This window comes from Salvelinus sp. IW2-2015, linkage group LG20, assembly GCF_002910315.2.
Source record: "Salvelinus sp. IW2-2015 linkage group LG20, ASM291031v2, whole genome shotgun sequence".
In the NCBI taxonomy this organism is placed as follows: Eukaryota; Metazoa; Chordata; class Actinopteri; order Salmoniformes; family Salmonidae; genus Salvelinus; species Salvelinus sp. IW2-2015.
Window position 1 is genome coordinate 24,676,573 of NC_036860.1, and position 23,185 is coordinate 24,699,757.

At 43.0% G+C, this 23,185-nt stretch overlaps 1 protein-coding gene across 5 annotated transcripts in view; it reads right to left on the minus strand.

Moving 5' to 3' along the window:
• Positions 1 to 22,156, minus strand: part of LOC111981223 (prolyl 4-hydroxylase subunit alpha-2) — a 40,247-nt gene extending 18,091 nt beyond the window's left edge. For 2 of the 5 annotated variants that reach the window (XR_011481721.1, XM_024012394.2), the window contains exons 1-2: positions 21,872 to 22,156; positions 1,918 to 2,020 (exon numbers count right to left, since the gene is read on the minus strand). Coding sequence is in view for 4 of the 5 variants with exons in the window: in XM_024012394.2 (XP_023868162.1) it covers positions 1,918 to 2,002 (85 nt within the window). In the remaining variant the exon portion in view is untranslated. The remainder of the gene's footprint in view (positions 1 to 1,917; positions 2,021 to 21,871) is intronic. The other 3 variants (XM_024012395.2, XM_024012396.2, XM_024012397.2) reach the window with 2 other exon arrangements.
• Between the last annotated feature and the right edge of the window lie 1,029 nt (positions 22,157 to 23,185).

Below are 23,185 nucleotides of genomic sequence, written 5' to 3' on the forward strand. Positions count from 1 at the left end.
CACACACACCACTCTAAATACCCATGGTTCTTGGGGTAAGGGGGTGGGAATGTTGCTGTTTGCAGAAAACAATTCCATAGCAACACTAGACAGTTATGAGTGAACTCAATGCTGTTGCCAGAAGGAAAGCGAAACAGCTTCATGCAATATTTATATCTTAGGGTAATGGCAGCCAAAGTAAGTATATAAATTACAGATTATTGAACTGACATTAAGCAGGCTGATGGTGCCAATTTCAGTGAAATTATGCTCACCATGTTATTTTAGAAATTGGACTCAAAAAGAACTGGTGCTACTTGCTTATCCTGTAAACGATCCTATGCCTTGTCTATAGCAGGTGTTTCCTTCATTTGGTAGCTATACTGGACAGATGTGAGGAGAGTTCAGAGACTTAGCTAATTCTTTTCCAGATACTTTTTAGAAGCCTGTTGAACACTGGAGGTTTGGCGAGAGAAAGAACGTCAGTCAACTCTAAGACAAAGAGGCGCCGTAGGCTGGAGGTGTAAAGCTCTCTCTTCTCAATAGCACACTGGACACAGCAAATACAGCGTCATCAACATGCATGGAAAAGCAGGAATCCCGAACTCAATATCCTATAGACTTAAGAATTCTAAATGAGATGATTTACGACAGGAATTAGGGAATGCAGAAACTAAGGTTGACTGGTGTCATGTCAGATACAAGGTATAGGTCTACTTATAGATGTGTAATGGTAAAGGGTACCTACAGAGGCGTAATGGTATAACCATACAGGTATACACTACCATTCAAAAGTTTGGGGTCGCTTAGAAATATCCTTGTTTTTGAAAGAATAGCACATTTTTTGTCCATTAAAGTAACATCACATTGCTCAGAAATACATGAGAAATACATGTAGACATTGTTAATTTTGTAAATGACTATTGTAGCTGGAAACGGCTGATTTTTAATGGAATATCTACATAGGCGTACAGAGGCCCATTATCAGCAACCATCACTCCTGTGTTCCAATTGCACGTTGTGTTAGCTAATCCAAGGTTAGCATTTTAAAAGGCTAATTGATCATTAGAAAATCCTTTTGCAATTATGTTAGCACAACTGTCATACTGATTAAAGAAGCAATAAAACTGGCCTTCTTTAGACTAGTTGAGTATCTGGAGCATCAGCATTTGTGGGTTCTATTACAGGCTCAAAATGGCCAGAAACAAAAGCACTTTCTTCAGTCTATTCTTGTTCTGAGAAATTAAGGCTATTCCATGCGAGAAATTGCCAAGAAACTGAAGATCTCGTACAATGCTGTGTACTACTCCCTTCACAGAACAGCACAAACTGGCTCTAACCAGAATAGAAAGAGGCGTGGGAGGCCCCGGTGCACAACTGAGCAAAATGACAAGTACATTAGAGTGTCTAGTTTAAGAAAGACGCCTCACAAGTCCTCAACTGGCAGCTTCATTAAATAGTACCCGCAAAACACCAGTCTAAACGTCAACAGTGAAGAGGCGACTCCGGGATGCTGGCCTTCTAGGCAGAGTTGCAAAGAAAAAGCTGTATCTCAGACTGGCCAATAAAAAGAAAAGATTAAGATGGATCTAAACCCTATTGAGCTGTTGTGGGAGCAGTTTGCCTATCAAGCCAATCCAATTTGTGGGAGGGGCTTCAGGAAGCATGGGGTGAAATCTCTTCAGATTACCTCAACAAATTGACAACGAGAATGCCAAAGGTCTGCAAGGATGTAATTGCTGCAAATGGAGGATTCTTTGACGAAAGCAAAGTTTGAAGGACACAATTATTATTTCAATTAAAAATCATTATTTGTAACCTTGTCAACATCTTGACTATATTTCCTATTCATTTTGCAACTAATTTCATGTATGTTTTCATAGAAAACAAGGACATTCCTAAGTGACCCCAAACTTTTGAACGTTAGTGTAGGTTTACCTATAGAGGTGTAGACTTCAGCCTGAACGCTCCAGAAGCAGCAATAAACCAGAGCCAGGGCTAGGAGAGACAGGTGTTCCCTCATTGTACTGGTAGATAAGACCTGCAATGACATCATACAATCCCATCAATTAGTCATTATATTTAATTCAATACAACTTTATGTATCCTCTCATGGGCAATTAAGACGGGCAAGTCAGTCGGTCATTTCCATTTTAATGATCCACACAATAAATTACATTCAGCTACTGTACTATCAGAGATGTGATATTGAAACTTTTTTTTTTTTTTTTTAAACAGGCAATGTCTTCATTATGAAAAAGCTTGCGGTGCTGTGTGTTCATAGTTTCCAACAGGCTTTTTACTATTCTGTTAGCCATTACCCACCAGCTGGGAGGCCCTGTGCGGCCTGGTGGTTTGTCATCCGAGTCTAAAAATGGCTGCAAAAGCAAAACCGAGGGCTGGCCCGCCACATGACTAATGAGAAACGATGACTCATAGGGTGAATCTATAAAATCAGTCTTTTCGTTGATCATAGGATCTTAATTTGATCACCCTGTTACAGGAGAACTTTCTTGCAGCGCAGGACGTTTTTAACTTATAGGGTATTTGAGGTTTAAAAAGAGTTGGAAATGTCCACTTCGAAATCTCAGACTTGATTTTCCCCTTACGAAAAATTGGTCAATCCCTATAACAACGTCCATTCATTATAATCCATATGGTTCACATTTCCTGTTGCTGCAGGATGATTTTCCAGCTGTAGCAAACTGACTCAAATTATGATCTTACATCTGTAGCAGAGCATTGGAGAAGACTCACAAATTCCCTGCTAAAAGGTGGCAGGTAGCCTAGCGGTTAAGAGCATTGGGCCAGTAACTGAAAAGTCAGTGGTTCAAACCCCAAGCCGACTAGGTTAAAAATCTGTCGATGTGCCCTTGAGCAAGGCACTTAACATTAATTGCACCTGTAAGTCGCTCTGGATAAGAGTGTCTGCTAAATTACTTGAAATGTTCAATGTAAAAGGTCTGGTTACCAACTACTGTATGTCTGGGTTAGGGGACAGGGCAGAGTGTATTATTAGAAAGCGGTCACATCTGCTTCCCTGATGGTTAAGAAGTCTGTAAACCTGTCTGGCTCACACATGCACATACGGAGAAATTACAGCACTTGATTGATAGAAGTAGTCTTTCGACCAAAGACAAAACAACATTTTCCACTTTCTCGTATAAAATCCCAAATACTGTTGACAGAGACACACATGACATAGTTCAGAGAGAGAGAGTTTACAGGGAGGTTATACAGGGTGTGAAGCAGCATTGCACAGTGTCCAAACGCTCCCCAGCTGCTTCACCACAGCACTCCTCAGTGAGGACTGTTTACCGCAGGTCTGTCTAATTAAGCACAGCTCACTTCACACTCCGTCTGAACCACTATACCCCTTGCTTCTCCTTAATCCAGCTCTAATTTTGGGATGATCGCCAACAGCCTGCTGAAACACAGTGTGATGCCTAACTGTCAAAAATACCTCATTTGAAGCATACTAAGCATCTGGAGAAGAATAAGACGAGCCTAATTTCTAAGTGATTGTGTCAGGTTTTGACAAAGTTTTGACAATAGGATTTAAACATTCTTAAATATTTGTCACTAGTCCTACATTATGCTTCAAATTGTTTACACTGATAGAGAGCAGAATGTATGGATAGATTTATATGTGTAGAATATGCTATGTTTGGCAAATCGTAGTTTTTTTTATCTAAATAAAACCAATCCCTTGAGCCTTTCCAGATGAGTCCAACATCATTTTTGTGAGGAATGGAGGGAAAGTCACTTCCCAGAAGAAGAGATCCATCCGGGACAATGACAGATGCTATGGAAAAGGGGAGAGGAGGAGGAACAGAAGTGACTTCGAGCTAAAGCACTACGTAGCGGACTGTGGCAGTCTTTTTCAAATTTAACAGAGAGAGAAAAAATGAATTTGATACGTTCATGATAAAGGCAGATATTTGGTTAGAAAGCAGCTTACCATTACTAAATGGTATTTACCAAATGTCCGAACTAGTGTGTAGATGTGGAATTGCTGAGTAAGTGAATACTGTACACTGTGAATTGAGCACCATCATCCCACGCATCACCTCGCCTCTAGTTCTTCTGACCTCCCACACCCAGTTTTGCTAGTCATGGGTTAGTCCTGCAGTTCTGACCATTGGCAGGGTTTCCCCGTATATTAATTTAGCAGCGGCTGCTAAACTTTTGCCTTGCCACCGCTACAAAGAATATGATGTAATTATTGCCACCGCTACCCTTGCCACCATTGGTATTGAAAGGACAGAGGACAACGTGTGCAGTAGGAGCTTACTTTGGAGAGCATAGTAAAAGGTTTCTGACTGAGAAAACAGGAAATGTTTACTCAGCAGATGCCTCCATCTGGGGAATGTTCTAATGCTGTTGGAGCTCAGCTGAAAGAAGTTCCATGGAAGAGCATCTGGCTTGTACAAGCAATGGTTGTCTATGGCCAGTCAGATTCCAGTAGGGGAAATCTCCAATTCACAAGTCCAATTAGAGAGTAAATAATACACTACCGGACTCTTTGTGTACTGATACAAGTGAAAATACTACAGTACATTTCACATGAATACAAACAGGATTATACTGTATCATATTTCTTTCAACTTAACATTGGCCTCGGGCTGGGATGAACTCACAGTGAAACTGTTGTGTAGAGATATATCATCATGTCAAGTGAATCAGTGAAGCTGGATAAAGGGCACGATAATGCAGAAACACACACCCTCCCCAGGCTGAGAGAATGCAGAGACAACCCACTCCAGCCTCAGACTTCACCTTTCCAGATTTCTGTCATAGCCTAATGTTAACTCATTCCTCACAACACACTGCTAGAACACACATCCCACAACCCCTTTCACCTAAGGAGGTACCAACAGGGAGGCCTGACCGATTGCTCCCTTCCATCTCTGCAGCACACCGCTCCAATTTTTTGTCATATTTTTCCACATTTTCTAGGTGTTACTTGAGTTGACAAGAACACAGCTCTGAACCATTCCAGCGCAGGATAGGGTAGTGTGTGACCTTTCCAGTATTTATTATGAGCTGAGATCCAGTAAGCCCCAGGGGTTAAATTGGTCCGGGACCTGGTACCTATGATCCAAATGAGAGCCAGGCAGAGCTGAAACCTTTCAATTGTTGTCCACACAACATTTTCCACAGCCAACAACACGTGTAAGCAGCAGGGGAATCAGAAAACTCCACAGTGGAATAGTTTACCTATTCAATTGTTCAGCCTGTCACATTCTGTGCGAGAAAATAATACTCCTCCCGAGGTGTATTCAAATTGCGAGTGCCGCATAGGGAGAGAAATACGCATGCCCAGTTATTGTAGCCTATAACATTATGAATGCAGTCGAGGGAAAAAAACGCCTTTGAAAGCTTTTTTGATGGCCACTGTTAAAAGAGGAGGATTCACTGAACTTTCTTATGGAAGCCCTGAAGCCCAAGGCAAAAAAAAGTAACTTAGACTCTTGGAATTATTTAGTTAGTATCTCGTTTGAGCAACTTAGTAAAAAAAATATACTTTTTATTTTTACTAAATTGTTCAAATTAGATAGTATCTTGTTTGAACAACTTATTAAGTCGTTTGAACGACTTATTTTGTTTGAATGACTTAATTGTTCTTTTGTCTATAAAGGCATCTTTTGTTATGCAGCTTGTCAGACCTTGTAACGGTAGCTGCAGCCATTCATTCACTGATTCTATCCATTGACATGAGTGGGATGCTTTTGAATACCAGAGCATGTAGGTGGGCGAGTGTGGAGCAGAGCATAATTTCAGCAGATTAAAAAAAATGCCTAGCATTTTTCATTTCCTTTATCACTATTCTTTGAATTACTGTGACACCACCCACAGTAGCCAATATCTAGTGTATATTCTACTATCACGATATGTAGTTTATATTTTGAAGGACTTAAAATGTATTAAATTATGGTTTTAGGTAGGCAATACATTGGCTACTGAAAATATGTATTTTTTCTTTGAATAGAAACACCATATGTAAATCAATTTAATTAAGCTAAAATATCATGAACACCACACTCATGTCAATAGGAATAACAGTTATTTTGTCTTCCATTTTGTGGTCACTCACTATCGAAAAAGGATTAACACTCAACAACAAAAAACCCTAGTATATTGAAATGAGTCAATTTGACTAAATTACTCACTCAAAATGTACCAAGTATAATATATTATTATTTATATACAGTGGGGAGAACAAGTATTTGATACACTGCCGATTTTGCAGGTTTTCCTACTTACAAAGCATGTAGAGGTCTGTAATTATTATCATAGATATTAAAATCCAGAAAATCACATTGTATGATTTTTAAGTAATTCATTTGCATTTTATTGCATGACATAAGTATTTGATCACCTACCAACCAGTAAGAATTTCGGCTCTCACAGACCTGTTAGTTTTTCTTTAAGAAGCCCTGTTCTCCACCTGTCTCTTATACACATCTAGATGTGTATAAGAGACAGGGTTAATACGGTGCAGTCGTCCTGTCCCCTTTGCAGAAAAGCATCCCCAAATAATTATGTTTCCACCTCCATGCTTCACGGTTGGGATGGTGTTCTTGGGGTTGTACTCATCCTTCTTCTTCCTCCAAACACGGCGAGTGGAGTTTAGACCAAAAAGCTCTATTTTTGTCTCATCAGACCACATGACCTTCTCCCATTCCTCCTCTGGATCATCCCTGTGTCTTTTACACATCTAGATGTGTATAAGAGGGTTGTACTCATCCTTCTTCTTCCTCCAAACACGGCGAGTGGAGTTTAGACCAAAAAGCTCTATTTTTGTCTCATCAGACCACATGACCTTCTCCCATTCCTCCTCTGGATCATCCAGATGGTCATTGGCAAACTTCAGACGGGCCTGGACATGCGCTGGCTTGAGCAGGGGGACCTTGCGTGCGCTGCAGGATTTTAATCCATGACGGCGTAGTGTGTTACTAATGGTTTTCTTTGAAACGGTGGTCCCAGCTCTCTTCAGGTCATTGACCAGGTCCTGCCGTGTAGTTCTGGGCTGATCCCTCAACTTCCTCATGATCATTGATGCCCCACGAGGTGAGATCTTGCATGGAGCCCCAGACCGAGGGTGATTGACCGTCATCTTGAACTTCTTCCATTTTCTAATAATTGCGCCAACAGTTGTTGCCTTCTCACCAAGCTGCTTGCCTATTGTCCTGTAGCCCATCCCAGCCTTGTGCAGGTCTACAATTTTATCCCTGATGTCCTTACACAGCTCTCTTGTCTTGGCCATTGTGGAGAGGTTGGAGTCTGTTTGATTGAGTGTGTGGACAGGTGTCTTTTATACAGGTAACGAGTTCAAACAGGTGCAGTTAATACAGGTAATGAGTGGAGAACAGGAGGGCTTCTTAAAGAAAAACTAACAGGTCTGTGAGAGCCGGAATTCTTACTGGTTGGTAGGTGATCAAATACTTATGTCATGCAATAAAATGCAAATTAATTATTTAAAAATCATACAATGTGATTTTCTGGATTTTTGTTTTAGATTCCGTCTCTCACAGTTGAAGTGTACCTATGATAAAAATTACAGACCTCTACATGCTTTGTAAGTAGGAAAACCTGCAAAATCGGCAGTGTATCAAATACTTGTTCTCCCCACTGTATATACATAAATATACAGTGGGGATTTGATAACAAGTATTTGATACACTGCCAATTTTGCAGGTTTTCCTACTTACAAAGCATGTAAAGGTCTGTAATTTTTATCATAGGTACACTTCAAGTGTGAGAGACGGAATCTAAAACAAAAATCCAGAAAATCACATTGTATGATTTTTAAGTAATTCATTTGCATTTTATTGCATGACATAAGTATTTGATCACCTACCAACCAGTAAGAATTTCGGCTCTCACAGACCTGTTAGTTTTTCTTTAAGAAGCCCTGTTCTCCACTCATTACCTGTATTAACTACACCTGTTTGAACTACCACTTTAAAAACAACTCCAAAACTCCTGCCTCTGTCACTTTAGGCCCAGGCGGTGTGGTACAAGGGTGAATGGTGGTACTTGGTGCAGAGACAATCCATGGAAACGTAGGCTCCCCTCTTGGGTGTGCTCTACCTCTCCCTCCACTCTCTCTCTGCTTCCTCCTCTTCTCCATGTTCCTCTCCCTCCACTCTCGTCTCCCTCTTCGCTCTCCTCCTTTATCCCTCCATTCAATTCAATTCAAACGGCTTTATTGGCATGGGAAACATATGTTTACATTGCCAAAGCAAGTGAAATAAATCTTAACCTCCATTCCAGAATGTGATTGTTACGCAACCGTACATTTAATCCGCGCTGCCCTCAAACCAAGGCACGCAGCCTGTTTTTATTTATAGACTGTTTTCAATTTGTCAATTTCAAATGATTTTCCAACAAGTTTTTATTTTCTAAGAACAGTTTGAATTGAGGTGTGTTCCACCTCAATCATTCACATAAAAGTAGTCATTTTTACTTTTGCGGACAATTATTATTTTTTGACATTTCTGACCCGGACAAAATTCCCCAATCACTTCGCAAATTGTTTGCGCAGTTCAAGTCTGCAGACAGATCCGTCAGAACAGGATCTGCACACGTGTTTACATTTTCCGTCTTTGTCCGCATCGCAGTCATTGTTTTCGTTACCAATAACAACTTTGGAAATGTGTGCGTTTCTATCAAAGTAAGTGCCTTTTTACGTTATAATAGTTTCTGTATGTCGTTTCTACTGTAGCTCACTGTATGTATGGAGCATAGTATATTTGTGTATATTCCTTATAACCGCGGACACGCGAGGTAACGTTACTCATTTCATAACCTTTATGGTGTTATATTCAATCATGCTTATGTAGCAAGTACATTCTTCTATTAGCTCTGTAAAACAATGCTAATAGCATCAGAGAAGTATTAGCTTGTGTTGTATTTTAAAGCTACCCTGGCCTTATGATTCCCAAGTGGCGCAGCGGTCTAAGGCACAGCATCTCAGTACTAGAGGTGTCCCTACAGACACCCTGGTTCAAATCCAGGCTGCGTTTCTATCAAATAGTTAATAGTTTCTGTATGTGAACTGTATGTCCAATTACAAAAAATACCATGTTATGTAATCATCTCACCTGTTAATTGGCGGTGAACTATGTGGCCGTTGAGGGCTGCAGTGTCGATCAGATGGGAAAATATCTTCTTATACCACTTGGTCGTTTTCCGAGCGCATTCCACAAAGCTGTTTATCATGTCCGCCTTATCCACTGCCTCCATTTTGAGGTTATAGTCAAGCACACAGTCTGGTTTGATTTTTCTCTCTCCCACCAGGTGGTTCACCTTCCCTGTGGCCGACATGGTTGCTGTATGGACAGTGGAGAGGACATGGACGTCTCGTTTGTCATGCCACTTTACTGCCAGCTGTTGACCGTTCTCCTTGAACTCCACCTCCCCTCTCTGCATCTTCCTGCATGCGAATGCCGGCATCCCCTTCCTGTTTGACCTGACTGTCCCATGTGCTGTTGGAGAGCAGATGCTGAAAGAGTGTGGGACTGCTGTAACAATTGTCCACACACAAAGTTTGTCCCTTGCTGAGATGAGGAGCCAGCATGGTCATCACCACATAATGTTGGAAGTCAGTGGTGGACCCTGTGTAAACTATAATGTCCTGGACAAATCCTGTCTTCACGTCGCACATGACAAAGAACTTGACCCCAAACCTGTGCCTTTCGGAGGGAATATATTTACGCATCGCCAGCCAACCTTTCCCTAACATCAGGTACTCATCAATGCATAGGTTCTTGTATGGCACAAAGATCCAACCAAATGCTGATGTCAGGCTGGTAAGAACATTTCTTATTTTGTATAACGGGTCATTTAGGATGGCAGTAGCATTGTTGACGAAATGCAGGCATCGCATCAGTACTAGGAAGCGGTCTTGGGAAAAGAGGGTGGCAAAGAAGGGAGTTGCAAACATAGGATCTGTGCTCCAGTATTCTCTTAGGGAGTTCTTCTTTACTATCCCCATGAGAAGGACTGTCACCAGGAAGGTATACATTTCACTAATTGTGGTTGTCACCCATTTAGCAAGTTTCCCCCTCACTCCTGGCTCGCTCTTCTCTTGTAGCTCCAAGGTGTAACCGATGTGAAATGGCTAGCTATTTAGCGGTGGTGCGCGCTAATAGCGTTTCAATTGATGGCGTCACTCACTCTGAGACGTTGAAGTAGTTGTTCCCCTTGCTCTGCAAGGGCCGCGGCTTTTGCTACATGCAATGTAATGAGCTACAAAGCATCTGAACCAAGCACTGAAACGATCCCACTACATCATGCCGACACTAGAGGATGTCCTCTATAAGCTTCCCAATGCCAGGATTTTCACCTTGGTGGATGCCCGAGATGCATTCCTTCAATGCAAGCTGGACGAAGAAAGCAGCTTTGTGACTACCTTCTGGACCCCCTGGGGTCGGAAACGCTGGCTCAAGCTCCCGTTTAGTGTCTCAGTGGCGCCTGAGGTATACCAACGCAAGCAGCACGAGTTACTGGCTGGGCTCAAGGGCATTGAACCCATCTCCGATGATGTTCTGATCGTAGGCTGTGGTGACACAGACGAAGAAGCAGAACGCGACCACGATGTGAAGCTCCTGGCACTGATGGAGCGCTGCCGATCAGTTAAGCTTCGTCTTGGCCTGAAGAAGCTGCAGTTCAAGGTGAAAGACGTCCACTTCCATAGCCACATGCTCTCGGCAAAAGGCCTGAAGCCGGACCCAGACAAGGTCCGAGCGATCATCGACATGCCAAACCCGTCTGATACAAAAGGAGTACAGCGTCTCATCGGTTTTGCAAACTATCTTGCAAAGTTCATGCCACACCTATCAGCAGTCTGTGAGCCTCTGTGCCGGTTCGTGAAACATTATACTGGCTACCGCCAGGCTCGTGAAACATTATACTGGCCAAACATGCAAGCAGAAATTAAAGACTTTGTCAGCAACTGTACCACATGCAACGAGTACGCTCATGAACAGCAAAAGGAAACCATGATGTCACACGAACTGCCCACAAGGGCCTGGCAAATCGTCAGCATGGACTTATTCAGACCATCTTCTCATCGTTGATCACTACTCTGACTTTTGGGAAATTTAACTGCTCCCTGACTTGTCTGCAGAGACGGTCATAAAGCGCTGCAAGGCGCAGTTTGTAAGGCAAGGTCAGCCTGACAAGGTATTCACGGACAATGGCCCACAATTCACTGCACAGTTCAAGCATTTCGCCCCAGAATGGGAGTTTGACCACGTGACCTCCTCTCCAAGACACCCAAAAGCAAATGGCAAGGCAGAGTCAGCTGTCAAGATTGCAAAAAACCTGTTAAGCAGGGCCTTGCGCGACAGCAACGACCCATGGAAAGCGATCTTACAGTGGAGGAACACACCCACCGAAAACATGGACAGCAGCCCAGCACAACGCCTTCTGTCCAGACGTCTGAAGACTACCATCCCCGTAGCTAACAAGCTACTTGAGCCCTGCGTCATGGTTGGCGTCACGGACAAACTGCATCACAGAAAGCAGCTCGCTAAGTGCTTCTACGACCGGACTGCTCGAGACCTACCAGAGCTGGAGGTGGGTGAAACAATAAGGATGAAACCGCTGCCGGGAGACCACACAGGACTTTGGAGGCTGGGCACATGCCTACAGAGAGTTGCACCACGTTCTTACCTGGTGGATGTTGGTGGCTCCCTCTATCGTCGCAATCGGGTGGATCTGCGCGTAGCAGAGCAGACAAACCAGAACACGCCATACACTCACCTAGATGAGCTGGATCACAGTCCAGGCCTAAGGGTAAGGGGGGCCGAATTGAGACATGAGCCAACTGAAGGTGAGGCTTCTACCCCACCAAGCTCTCCAGCTCGTGGCCCTAATCCTACCCATGTCAGAGCCAATACTTACTCACGGGTGGGTCGGCAGTGCAAGCCACCGGACAGGCTTACTCTGTAAGCAAGAGACTTAACTTGTCCTCTGTTAATTAAAACATTTTTAAAAGGAAGATGACAACTGAAGTAAAAAGAAAATGTCATGCTTTTTCAATTGTTATGTCTTGACTGTTAAGAACTTAATGTCATGCCGTTATGTTTGCACTTTCTATTGAAAATTATGATGTTACGGAGTCTAGTTGATAGGGATTCGACTAGCCGGACTGTTCCCTGGACTCCACGTGTAGGGATTTGTACAATGCTTAACAAGGCTATTGAACTTGACATTGGTATTCCTTTATCTAACATATCATACTGAAACAGTTCTGGTCATGGACCTCACGGCACCACTTAGTGCATGGGTACTTGGACAGGTTCTTGAGGCCGAGCCTGATTCCAAGGGGGTTAGTACATGCAGTACGCCTGAAGACAAAAACCAACATGATAGAAAGACCAATATCCAAGATCTGCCTACTGCAAGAAGGTGCAGTCTAAAAGGAAGGCTCCTTCAAGTTAAGTAAATAATTGTTTTTGATTTCACACCAAATACAATTGGGGCTGGTGTGTAGGAGTCAAATATAAAAATATACAATATGACCTGTTTCCAATTCATGATGCAAAGTGTGTTTGCCATTAATCCCCTGTCAAGGGTGTGTATCGACTCTTCAGACCAATGGAGAATACAGTTAATAAAAGGCATTCATGCTCCATAGCCTACTGGGAGTGACTGGAATGGCAGCATAGTCTTTTGACCATACCAGCCCATGTTAACCATGATGTTTGTTTGTTTCTTTAGTTTTAATGATCAGAATTTATTTTGGTAGAATGTTCTTAACATTTTTGTATCCAGAAGAACAACGAATAAATGGATTATTAAACTCTGGACATTGGTGAAATGTTAGTCTTGACGCATACAAATCCAATCTCCATTGTGCCTAAATGATTAGAATGGAAATTGTATTGGGCCAATTATATTGGACAATTTAGCCACTATAATTTTAATAAAGAGAATGACTGTAATTATGAATTGACTTTTGTGATTATCAATTTGATTGGATACGTTATTCTGTTACTTTTGTTATGCAGCACACACACACTATCCAGTTAATATACCACTTTGTGGTTAAAGGAATTCCTGCCTCAGTCTCCTCCATTACCCTGTCACCTGACCCACGACCTCCTGTTCACCGTCACTATTGTCAGTCATCCTACCTGTCTGGCTACACACACAGATTCCAAGAATCTATCAATGATCCACCTAGCTAGATGATAACTGAACCAAAGACAGGTGAAAAGGAAATGGAGGAGGAGAAGGAAGAATTGTCTCCACTTGAAGGAAGGAAGGAAAGAAGGAAAGATGGGGAAACAGCAGCTGAGGCTAAAGTCCTGGAAAGAAAAAAGATCCAGGAGCTAAGCCTAAAGCATCGAAAAAAGATTCATTCTCAACCACTAGCAGCACAAGGAGAACCAGGCAACAAACGAGCAGACAACTATCAGGTTATTTGAAGGATTATGTGGTGGGGTTTCTCCTACCAAAGGGCAAGCCCACTAAATCAAATGTTATTGGTCACATACACATGTTAAGCAGATGTTATTGTGGGTGTAGCGAAATGCTTATTTTTCTAGCTCCAACAGTGCAGTAATATCAAAAAATTCTCACAATACACACAAACCTAAAAGTATGGAATATATAAATATTAGGGGGGGGGGAAATGTTCCAGCTACAATAAATGCGGCCTCAGGCTATGTGGTTTCCAGTTTGCATAAAGTCCAGTGAAGTTTTTTGAGGGCCGTCATGGTATCGGCTTGAGGGGGAATAAACAAGAATTATTTTGGGAGGTAATACGGTAGGCAGTCCACTCGGAATTCCTCTTCTCCGCCGCCGGCAGTGTTTCGGATCAGCCTCTGGAATCAGTTAAATTGTCCTGTGGAGTACGAACAAAGGATCTAATTCAGGAAAGTCGTATTCCCAGTCAAAATGCTGGCGAGTTACCGCCTTTCTGATATCCAAACGATCTTTCCGGCCGCGTATGTAATAACACAAAACATTTCCTGGGCTAATAATGTAAGAAATAACACATAAAAAATGCAATACTGCAAAGTTGCTTAGGAGCTAGAAGCAGAGCTGCCCTATCTGTCGGCACCATCTTGCCATCTCATCACTAAGGCTCAAAGCAGCGATGCATCAACTGTACGTTTCAGCCATCAAACATCCCGTCCAAGCCAAGGACCGGAAACTGCTTAGGAACAGGAGGGTGGTCTACTGGAAGAACGCATGGAAGAGATAACTCCCACAGCACAGGTTGACCAGCTCTCCAAGGTGGGGACCGCTCACCCCTCAAGTAATGGGAAATCATCGAGGCACTCTAGACAGAGTGACTCAAGACGGAGTGAGAAATCAACCAACGGATAGCGCTTTGGAAGGGGCCGTGCCAGCCTCCATTCACTAGCCCTCAGTGATTCACAGACCCCTGTCCTACAAGAGAGAATGAAACTACTAGCGTTGGAGGAAATTGAGGAGGAACTACAGGCTGATGAACGATGTCACCTATTGGACGTGCAGGCCGGTAAAGCTCAACAGGAACAGGAATTGTCAAAGACCTGGCACAGCAGCGGCAGCGACATCAAGCAAGAACAGAATTGGAGGAGGCATGGATAGTCTCATCCGTCCTGGAGAGGAACAAACAGTTCAGAGGTGCCCAACCATCCTCCTCTGTCAACCACAACACGGGCTGTACTCCCACTACTCCGTGGGACGGAGTGGCGACTACTGAAGAACCCTGAGCTTGCCGAAGTTCATAAAACGGGAGATTCATAACCTTGTGAAGGCAGGATGTCACCAAAGTGACCCCTCATGAAGAGGGAAACCCACCCAGTGAATCCTGGTATCTCCCTCCCCATTGTATTGCTGGACCGATTTGTCTTCAACTGTTCATTCCAGGATACTGGTCAAAGCCTGAATGACTGTCTGCTGCCTGGACCAACCTTTGGTCCTTTCTTGCTCAGTGTCCTTCTCCAGTTCTGGCAGGACTCCACAGCCATCAGTGGAGACATCAAAGCCATGTTTATCTGATTCGTCTGCTGTCTTCCGAAACCACACTGCTCCGGTTCATAGGGCGAGATATGGAATGAGACGCAGAGCCCACAATCTATGATTGGCAAGTACTAACATTTGGCACCACATGCAGTCCTTGCTGTGCCATATACGCTCTGCCGAGACATGCCTGGGAGAACCCAGACAGTGACCGAGAAGTCTGGGACTCAGTGGAGAATGCCTTCTATGTGGATAACTGCTTACAGAGCCTCTCATCCACTGCTGAAGTGAAAGCACTCCTCAACAAAGTCCGGAATCTCTTGTCCAAAGGGGGATTCAAGGTCCGACAGAGGGCAAGTAACACAGCAGAGGTTATCCAGCACCTCCCGCCACAAGCCAGGACAAGTAGCATTGAAGTATGGCTGTCGCAGTCTGGCACCAACCCACAAGAGCCCACTCTAGGATTGAGATGGAGCTGCATACCGGATACAAGCGCCGCTCAGCCCTGAGCACCGAAATCCCCTCGGGTATATCCTGCCTTACACAACCCGTGCCAAAGTCTTAGTCCAGGATCTGTGGCAGACCAAGAGGGACTGGGATGAACCAATCCACCCAGCTGACCTAGTGGAAAGATGGATCTGTTGGGAAACAGAGTTGTCGGCGCTCTGCAACGTCCAGATGCCAAGGTGTTATGTCCCACCCTATGCTGACCAACTAGGTCCAAGCCAGGAACTTAATGTGTTCTGTGACGCTTCAGAGCGGGATTACGGAGCGGTTTCCTATCTCTGAGTGGAGGATGATGCTGGCCAGACCCATGTCTCCTTTGTCATTGCCAGGTCCAGGGTCACACCCAAGAAGCAGTTGTCAATGCCTAGGCTGTAACTCAGCACTGCCCTTTCTGGAGCCCAGTTGGCCTCCACCTTGCAAGCCGAGGTCACCTTGCCAATCCAAAGGGTCATCTACTAGGGTAATTCGACCACGATACTGACATGGCTCAAGTCGGAGTCCTGCAGGTATAAGGTGTTCGTCGGAACTCGCATTGCAGAAATTCAAGACCTATTGGAATTCAATGACTGGAGGTATGTTGATAGCGCAAACAATCGTGCTGATGACATCACTCGTGGTAAAACTCTTCAGGAACTGGCTCAACCTCATCGCTGGAGCTTGGGACCACCATTCTTGTCCCAACCGCAGAAGTGGCCGACAACCACCGTGCCTGTGGTGTCTCCGCATCAACTGCAGTTCACGCAATGCTACAACATCTATACGGAGCCAACAGCAGCTCTCTCTGACCCAGCACAATCCCCAACACTGCAGGATCTGATTGCAGGCACCAACCAGACCTCAGATGGGGGTCGCTTCCATACCTACCACCCTCACTGCAGAGACACTCCTCCTGCAGTATGCTCAAGCAGCCAGCTTCTCTGAGGAGCTAAAAGCTCTGAAAACCGGTAAGGAAGTGTCTAAGGAGGGACGTCTTCTCTCTCTTGCCCCAAATACTCAGAATGATCAGAGTCGGAGGGAGGCTGCACCAAGCAGAAGTCTTGGACCCCGATACTATCCATCCAATTATCCAATTACCCTTGAATCCAGACACCCTCTTACCAGCCTCCTTATCAAGAGTTACGATGAGGAGCTTCTCCAACCAGGGCCAGAGAGAGTCTATGTCGAGATGAGGTGGAAGTACTGGATACTTGGAGATCGAGGAGCCATTCACAAGCACCAATACACCTGCATGGAATCTCAGAGACGGCAGGCCAGAGCAACTGTGCCTAAAATGGCGGATTTGCTCCCTGCTCGCTTGCGCCTCCTCAACCCCCCTTCTGGTCAACAGGAGTAGATTGCTTTGGGCCCTTCATGATCACGCTAGGTCATCCAGTGGAGATGCGCTGGGGCATTCTGTTCAAGTTCTTAACAACTGGATGTGTCCAACTGGTCCTATTGGAGTGTTTGGATGCTGAAGCCTTTCTCATGGCCCCAGGTCGGTTTATCTCTTAATGGGGGAAACCCTACGAGATCCTGGCTGACAGAGGCAAACTTCAAGGAAGGAGAAGCCATGTTGGAGGAAGCCTTCCAAGCAATGGAACCAACCCTCCAGGATCAACTGATGGACCAACAAATCTCCTTCAAATTCAACACTCCAGGAGCTCCTCATTTTGGAGGAACATGGGAGCAAGTCGGTGAAGATCGGTGAAGACAGCGCTACGAGTCGTTCTGGGTGACCAAACTGTGACTGAAACAGTCTTCTGGACCGTCCGGATAGAGGTGGAAGGGATACTGAACTCCAAACCCTTGGGATATCTCTCTGCAGACATCGCTGACCTAGATCCGGTCACACCGAATCTGCTCTTAAAGGGGGCCGAGATGCATTACTTCCTCAAGCCATGTATACTGATACCACCCTCATTGGCAGACGCTGGTGGAGGCACAGCCATATCTTGGCTGACCATTTCTGGGCCCAATTCATCCGGGATTACCTACCAAGCCTACAGCACAGAGGGAAATGCAGAGAAATACATCCAGCCTGGACACTGGCCAAGTAGTAATGATAGTGGACCCTCATCTGCCTCTGGACTCCTGGCCAGTGGGCCATATCACCATTTTTCTTGGTCAATCTCCACAGAGGAACTCTGGAGCTCTGTCAGAGTTACCATCATGTTCTTGGTCAACTCCCTGACCAAGGCCCTTCTCCCACGATTGCTCAGTATGGTGGTTCCAAAATTCTATTGACATGTTCTTGGGGACCTACAATGCAGAATTTTTTTTTTGGTACCCTTCCCATGATCTCTGCCTCGGAGCTCTATGGACAATTCATTCAACCTCATGGCTTGGTTTTTGCTCTGACATGCACTGTCAACTGTTGGACCTTATATAGACAGGTGTGTGCCTTTCCAAATCATGTCCAATCAATTTAATTTACCACAGGTGGACTCCAATCAAGTTGAAGAAACATCTCAAGGATGATTCAAATTAAAGAACTACATTTCGAGACTCATAGCAAAGGGTCTGAATACTTACCTAAATAAGTTCCATTTTTTTATTTCTAGTACATTTGCAAAAATTCCTAAAAAACAGTTTTGCTTTGTCATTATGGAGTACAGTGTGTAGATTGATGTACACTTTTTTTCTCATCCATTTTAGAATAAGGCTGTACTGTAGTTAAATGTGGAAAAAGTTGACCAATGGGAACACTTTCATTGGCATAGACAACACCGTTCAGTCAAGAGCGTCTAACCCAGGGCTCTCTAACCCTGTTCCCGGAGAGCTACCCTCCTGTAGGTTTTCAATCCAACCCCAGTTGTAACTAACCTGATTCAGCTTATGACCAGAAAATTATTAATATCAGGTGCTCTAAATTAGGGTTGGAATGAAACTTTTTGACACACCCATTCCTTTCGACACAGCCATTACTCCGAGACCAGTCCAGGACACAGCTACCTATACTTGAGCTTTGCTCCTAATGTGAGGCACTGAGGCTAGCTAGGTTAGTTAGCTAGTTACCTATAAAGTTCGACTACAGTACATTTTAGGTGTAGCAAACACAGCTAGCTAACTAGCTTAACTTGAATAGCTTGGTTTGTAGTGGTACTAGCATGTCCCGTTGTGGTCGAAACGATCACCAAATTGTACTGTACAACACTGCCTAGGTTAAAATATACCTTATATTGCTAACTAGCTAAAGACAGCAAAACAACTCCTGGTCCAGCTGGTCTAGGCTGGTGCCACTGCTTGCTGGTCTCGCAAATATTTTTCCTCGCTGTCTCAACTCCTTTTCAGTTTATTCCAGCTCGAATAAATAGGGCTGTATGTTCCTATGTGAAAGACAATCTAAAAATGTTTCGTCGTTCAGCTTATCTTGGAAAGAGGAACCATCAGAAGCAGCCATTATAGCTAATTATTTAGAAATCTCGGATAGACAGTACACAGTAACATAGCCTGCCTTCGAGGGTGAGAACAAGGAAGTAGGTCTCCCATCAGGCTGTACAATTTCCCCTGTCTTTACAAAGCCAGGGGAAATTAGTAAACTTAGATATCCTGCAATGTCCTGGCAGATAGGAACATCGTCGAGACCAATGGCTCTATTGAACAAGGACAACAATATCTACTCGCTGCTAGCGTGACCGTGCAATCGGAGAAACACAAAGGCCATAATAATTGTTACAAAACATACAGTTTTAGATAAGACAGCAGTCTCAATCAACCAAAGCAAGGTCCATACATAAATGGTTTGTTAAGATCGGTGTGGAAGAACTTGACTGGTCTGCACAGAGCCCCGACCTCAACCCCATCGAACACCTTTGAGGATGAATTGGAACGCAGACTGCGAGCCAGGTCGGATCACCCGACCTCACGAATGCTCTTGAAGCTGAATGGAAGCAAGTCCGCCAGCAATGTTCCAACATCTAGTGGAAAGCCTTCCCAGAAGAATGGAAGCTGTTAGAGCAGCAAAGTGGGAGGCCAACTCCAAAATAATGCCCATGATTTTGGAATCTATATGATTTTGGGATTAGTCCAAATATCACACATGGCACTTTCCTATGGCCGGATATGGACTCATTCGATATCCAGATGTGTGACATCCTATTTTCACTCTTCATGTTGACAAATATCCACTGTATATTCAAGATAAGAAGCTATATTGAGTCAAGATATGCATCTCTTGGCTGAGGTACATATCCGGATCTTGTGATTCTTTTTGATATGCTGAAAATAAGTACGATTAATGAATATTTTCTGAGTTATCATCACATGCTCAATAATGATAAATATGAAATCCATATTTTTCTTTCATGGACATATAATTTTTGAATTCCCTCTGGATATCATACATGGTATGGCCGGATATGGACTCATTAGATATCATTTACATTTACATTTAAGTCATTTAGCAGACGTTCTTATCCAGAGCGACTTACAAGTTGCTTACAAATCCTGAGATAGACCTATGTGGACATCTTATTTTCTCTATATGTTGACAAGTACTAACAGTAGGCCTACATAGCATATTTTCTCAGGATTTTGATATGCTAAATAAGGACAATGTGATGTTTATTTGAGTTTTGAGGACATGCTCAATAATTTGACAAATATTAAATCCATATAAATCTTTCAGACACTATAATGTTTTATTCCCTCTGGATAAAAGTGCTCACTATTTACCCCAGGCACAAAATTCTAAACCCGCCTATTTCAAGAATTTCCCTTCTTACAATCTGATTTTAAACCTAACCTTAACCACACTGTCAAGCTTATGCCTAACCTTAAATTAAGTGGTAATTAGCAGGGGTTGGTACCGGTTCAGGGAACAGAACCGAAAACCGGAAAATAATTGTCTTTTTCTAGGAACAGAAACTGAAGCTGAAAAGAAAGGGATCCATACTGTTCCGGAACAGAACCGTTATTTTAGAAGCATGGGAACCGGTTAATAACGATATTTTACGTTCCAGGCATTTTTTTTCTAATGTTGGGATTGGAACTCTGAATTTGCTAAACTGCATTTATTTAAATAGAAAAAGCAGATGTGCTTTGGAAGTAGCAACTTGGATGAAATAGGTTGCCTTTTTGTGCCTTGTATAGCCTACTACTGAATATGATGCAAATGTATGCTCAGATTTGTCACCCTCATGTAAATAAGTGCGTTGTTTTCCGACGACTGAACAAGGCAAAAATAATTTGGGTGATGGACATTTCATAAATCAGATTTAGCCTATTTTTCGATCAGACATACAATGATGAAACATTAAAATATCCATGATCCACATTGATTCACATATCATGTAAGGATATCTATTGAAATAAATCAGGTCAGGTAATGATTACAGATATGATACATTTCTTAAAATATGTGGATTCGTTCATGCCTGACTATAAAGGCTTAGACATGTCAGCATGTTGACACACACCCTTTCCGGGAGTTAGAATATTCTACTAATATGCATCAGGCGCGTGTCTTGAACCTATCTCACCCCAAAAATGGATTCATACCGTAGCAAGGAGATTTCAGAAGTCCAGATTGGATGCATGTAGAAACTGTCCCATTACAGAGAATATCCTAGCTCCGTATTATGAAATTCAGGACACGCTTATCTGGAGCAGGACTACTCCTTTCGTGTACTAAAATGTCAGACATATATTGATAAAGATATCCCAAAGGTATTGAGCCTTATCACTCAGTCTTCCCACTGGGCAAAAACTGTCTTTCAACCAAAATGATCTATGTGATGTCATTGAACCAACATGGAAAACTGACTGGATTTGCAAAAATTAATCAATGTAAGGGCATTTCATATTTTTTTCACATTGAATTCACGTTAGCTGACAACAAATCTAGACGTTGAACTGACGTCTGTGCCCATGGGTTCTTGCTACAGTACTTCACTCCGTTACAATGCCCGAGACGTCAGCCAAGACGGCGACGTTTCTATAAATAACCGTTTGAACACATCACAGGGTCTTGTGAAAAAGTTGTTTGAAAAAAGAAATGCATCAAAACAGTTGAGAGAAAGGTGAATGCCAATGTTACGTTCTAAATACATATTGCCTACCTAACCCTCAAAACCCTGAAGTTATAATGGAATTCTGTCATGTTGGCTAAACCTCCCAAAACTTTCTGTCAGTGTTGATACGTTGTTACTGCAACTACAGTTGCCAACAAGGCATGTAAAGCAAGCGAATGCGCAAAAACGAGCATGCCAGTATAAAGCCTACCCAATTCACGATTTCATTCAATTATTATGCTGAAATCTCAGGTTTGGCAACAAGAATGTCCCAAAAAGGGGTCGGTTATTACTGACAACAATAGGCCTACACATCATGTTACAGGAATTACATGCTGCGCTCCTCTGTGCAACACACAGATTAAAAAATATATATAATGACAGTATGCATCTGGAACATTAAAATGTACATGTAAGCTTACCTTTTCGTTCCTTTGTGATTGTAAAATAATCCTACACCTTTAACAGTATGTACAAATCTATTGTAGACGCCCCGAGTTAGTGATCTGCAGAGATTTTTTCTCTGCCACGTACAGACCCTGGTCAAAAACCTTCTACAAAATGCGCACTTCATTCTGGGACCCCTCAGCTCAAACCGTGGTCTTTGCATTACAACAGTAGGCTAAATCCGAGCCATAAATATTGGCTACTGATGGCAACCATAAAATAAGGGCTATCATGTTTCACCTGGAAGGCAGATCCTTATTACCAAAGTTATGTATTATAAAACAGAAGGCCTACCTAGTGCATCAAATTACATTTTGAAACCATGTGTGGAATGGTCAAAATTCCTTTTGGAACTTGTCTGTACTTGACATTTCTCCGAAGCCAGTTAAACTGGAATATTCTGTACAGAATGAGTTCGACACGTCTTGGAGGAAGAAATACATTTGGGTATATTATGTTACATGATGCAACCTTCACAAATGCATAATGCTCTCTGGACCGAAGGTAATTACGGTAATATAATAATCAAATCAAATTGTATTAGTCACATGCGCCGAATACCTTACAGTGAAACGCTTACTTACGAGCCCCTAACCAACAAAGCAGTTAAAAAAAAAAACACGGATAAGAATGAGCAATAAAAGTAACAAATAATTAAAGAGCAGCAGTAAAATAACAATAGCGAGACTATATACAGAGGGGTACTGAGAGAGCAAGAGGAGAGTCTATGCCCTTCTGCGAGTTTACAATTTTATATACAGTTGAAATCGGAACTTTACATCCATTTAGGTTGGAGTCATTAAAACTCATTTTTCAACCACTCCACACGTTTCTTGTTAACAAACTATAGTTTTGGCAAGTCGGTTAGGACATCTACTTTGTGCATGACACAATTAATTTTTCCAACAATTGTTTACAGACAGATTATTTCACTTATAATTCACTGTATCACAATTCCAGTGGGTCCCAAGTCTGGGACCTGTTGGATCGGAGGGTGAGGTATAGGGCCCTTCCCCCCAGAATTGTCTGGGAACTTGCAGGTGCTTTGGTGGAAGAGTGGGGTAATATCTCACAGCATGAACTGGCAAATCTGGTGCAGTCCATGAGGAGGAGATGCACTGCAGTACTTAATGCAGCTGGTGGCCACACCAGATACTGACTGTTACTTTTGATTTTGAACACATTGGTAACACATTATTCAATTTCTGTTAGTCACATGTCTGTGGAACTTGTTCAGTTTATGTCTCAGTTGTTGAATCTTGTTATATTCATACAAATATTTACACATG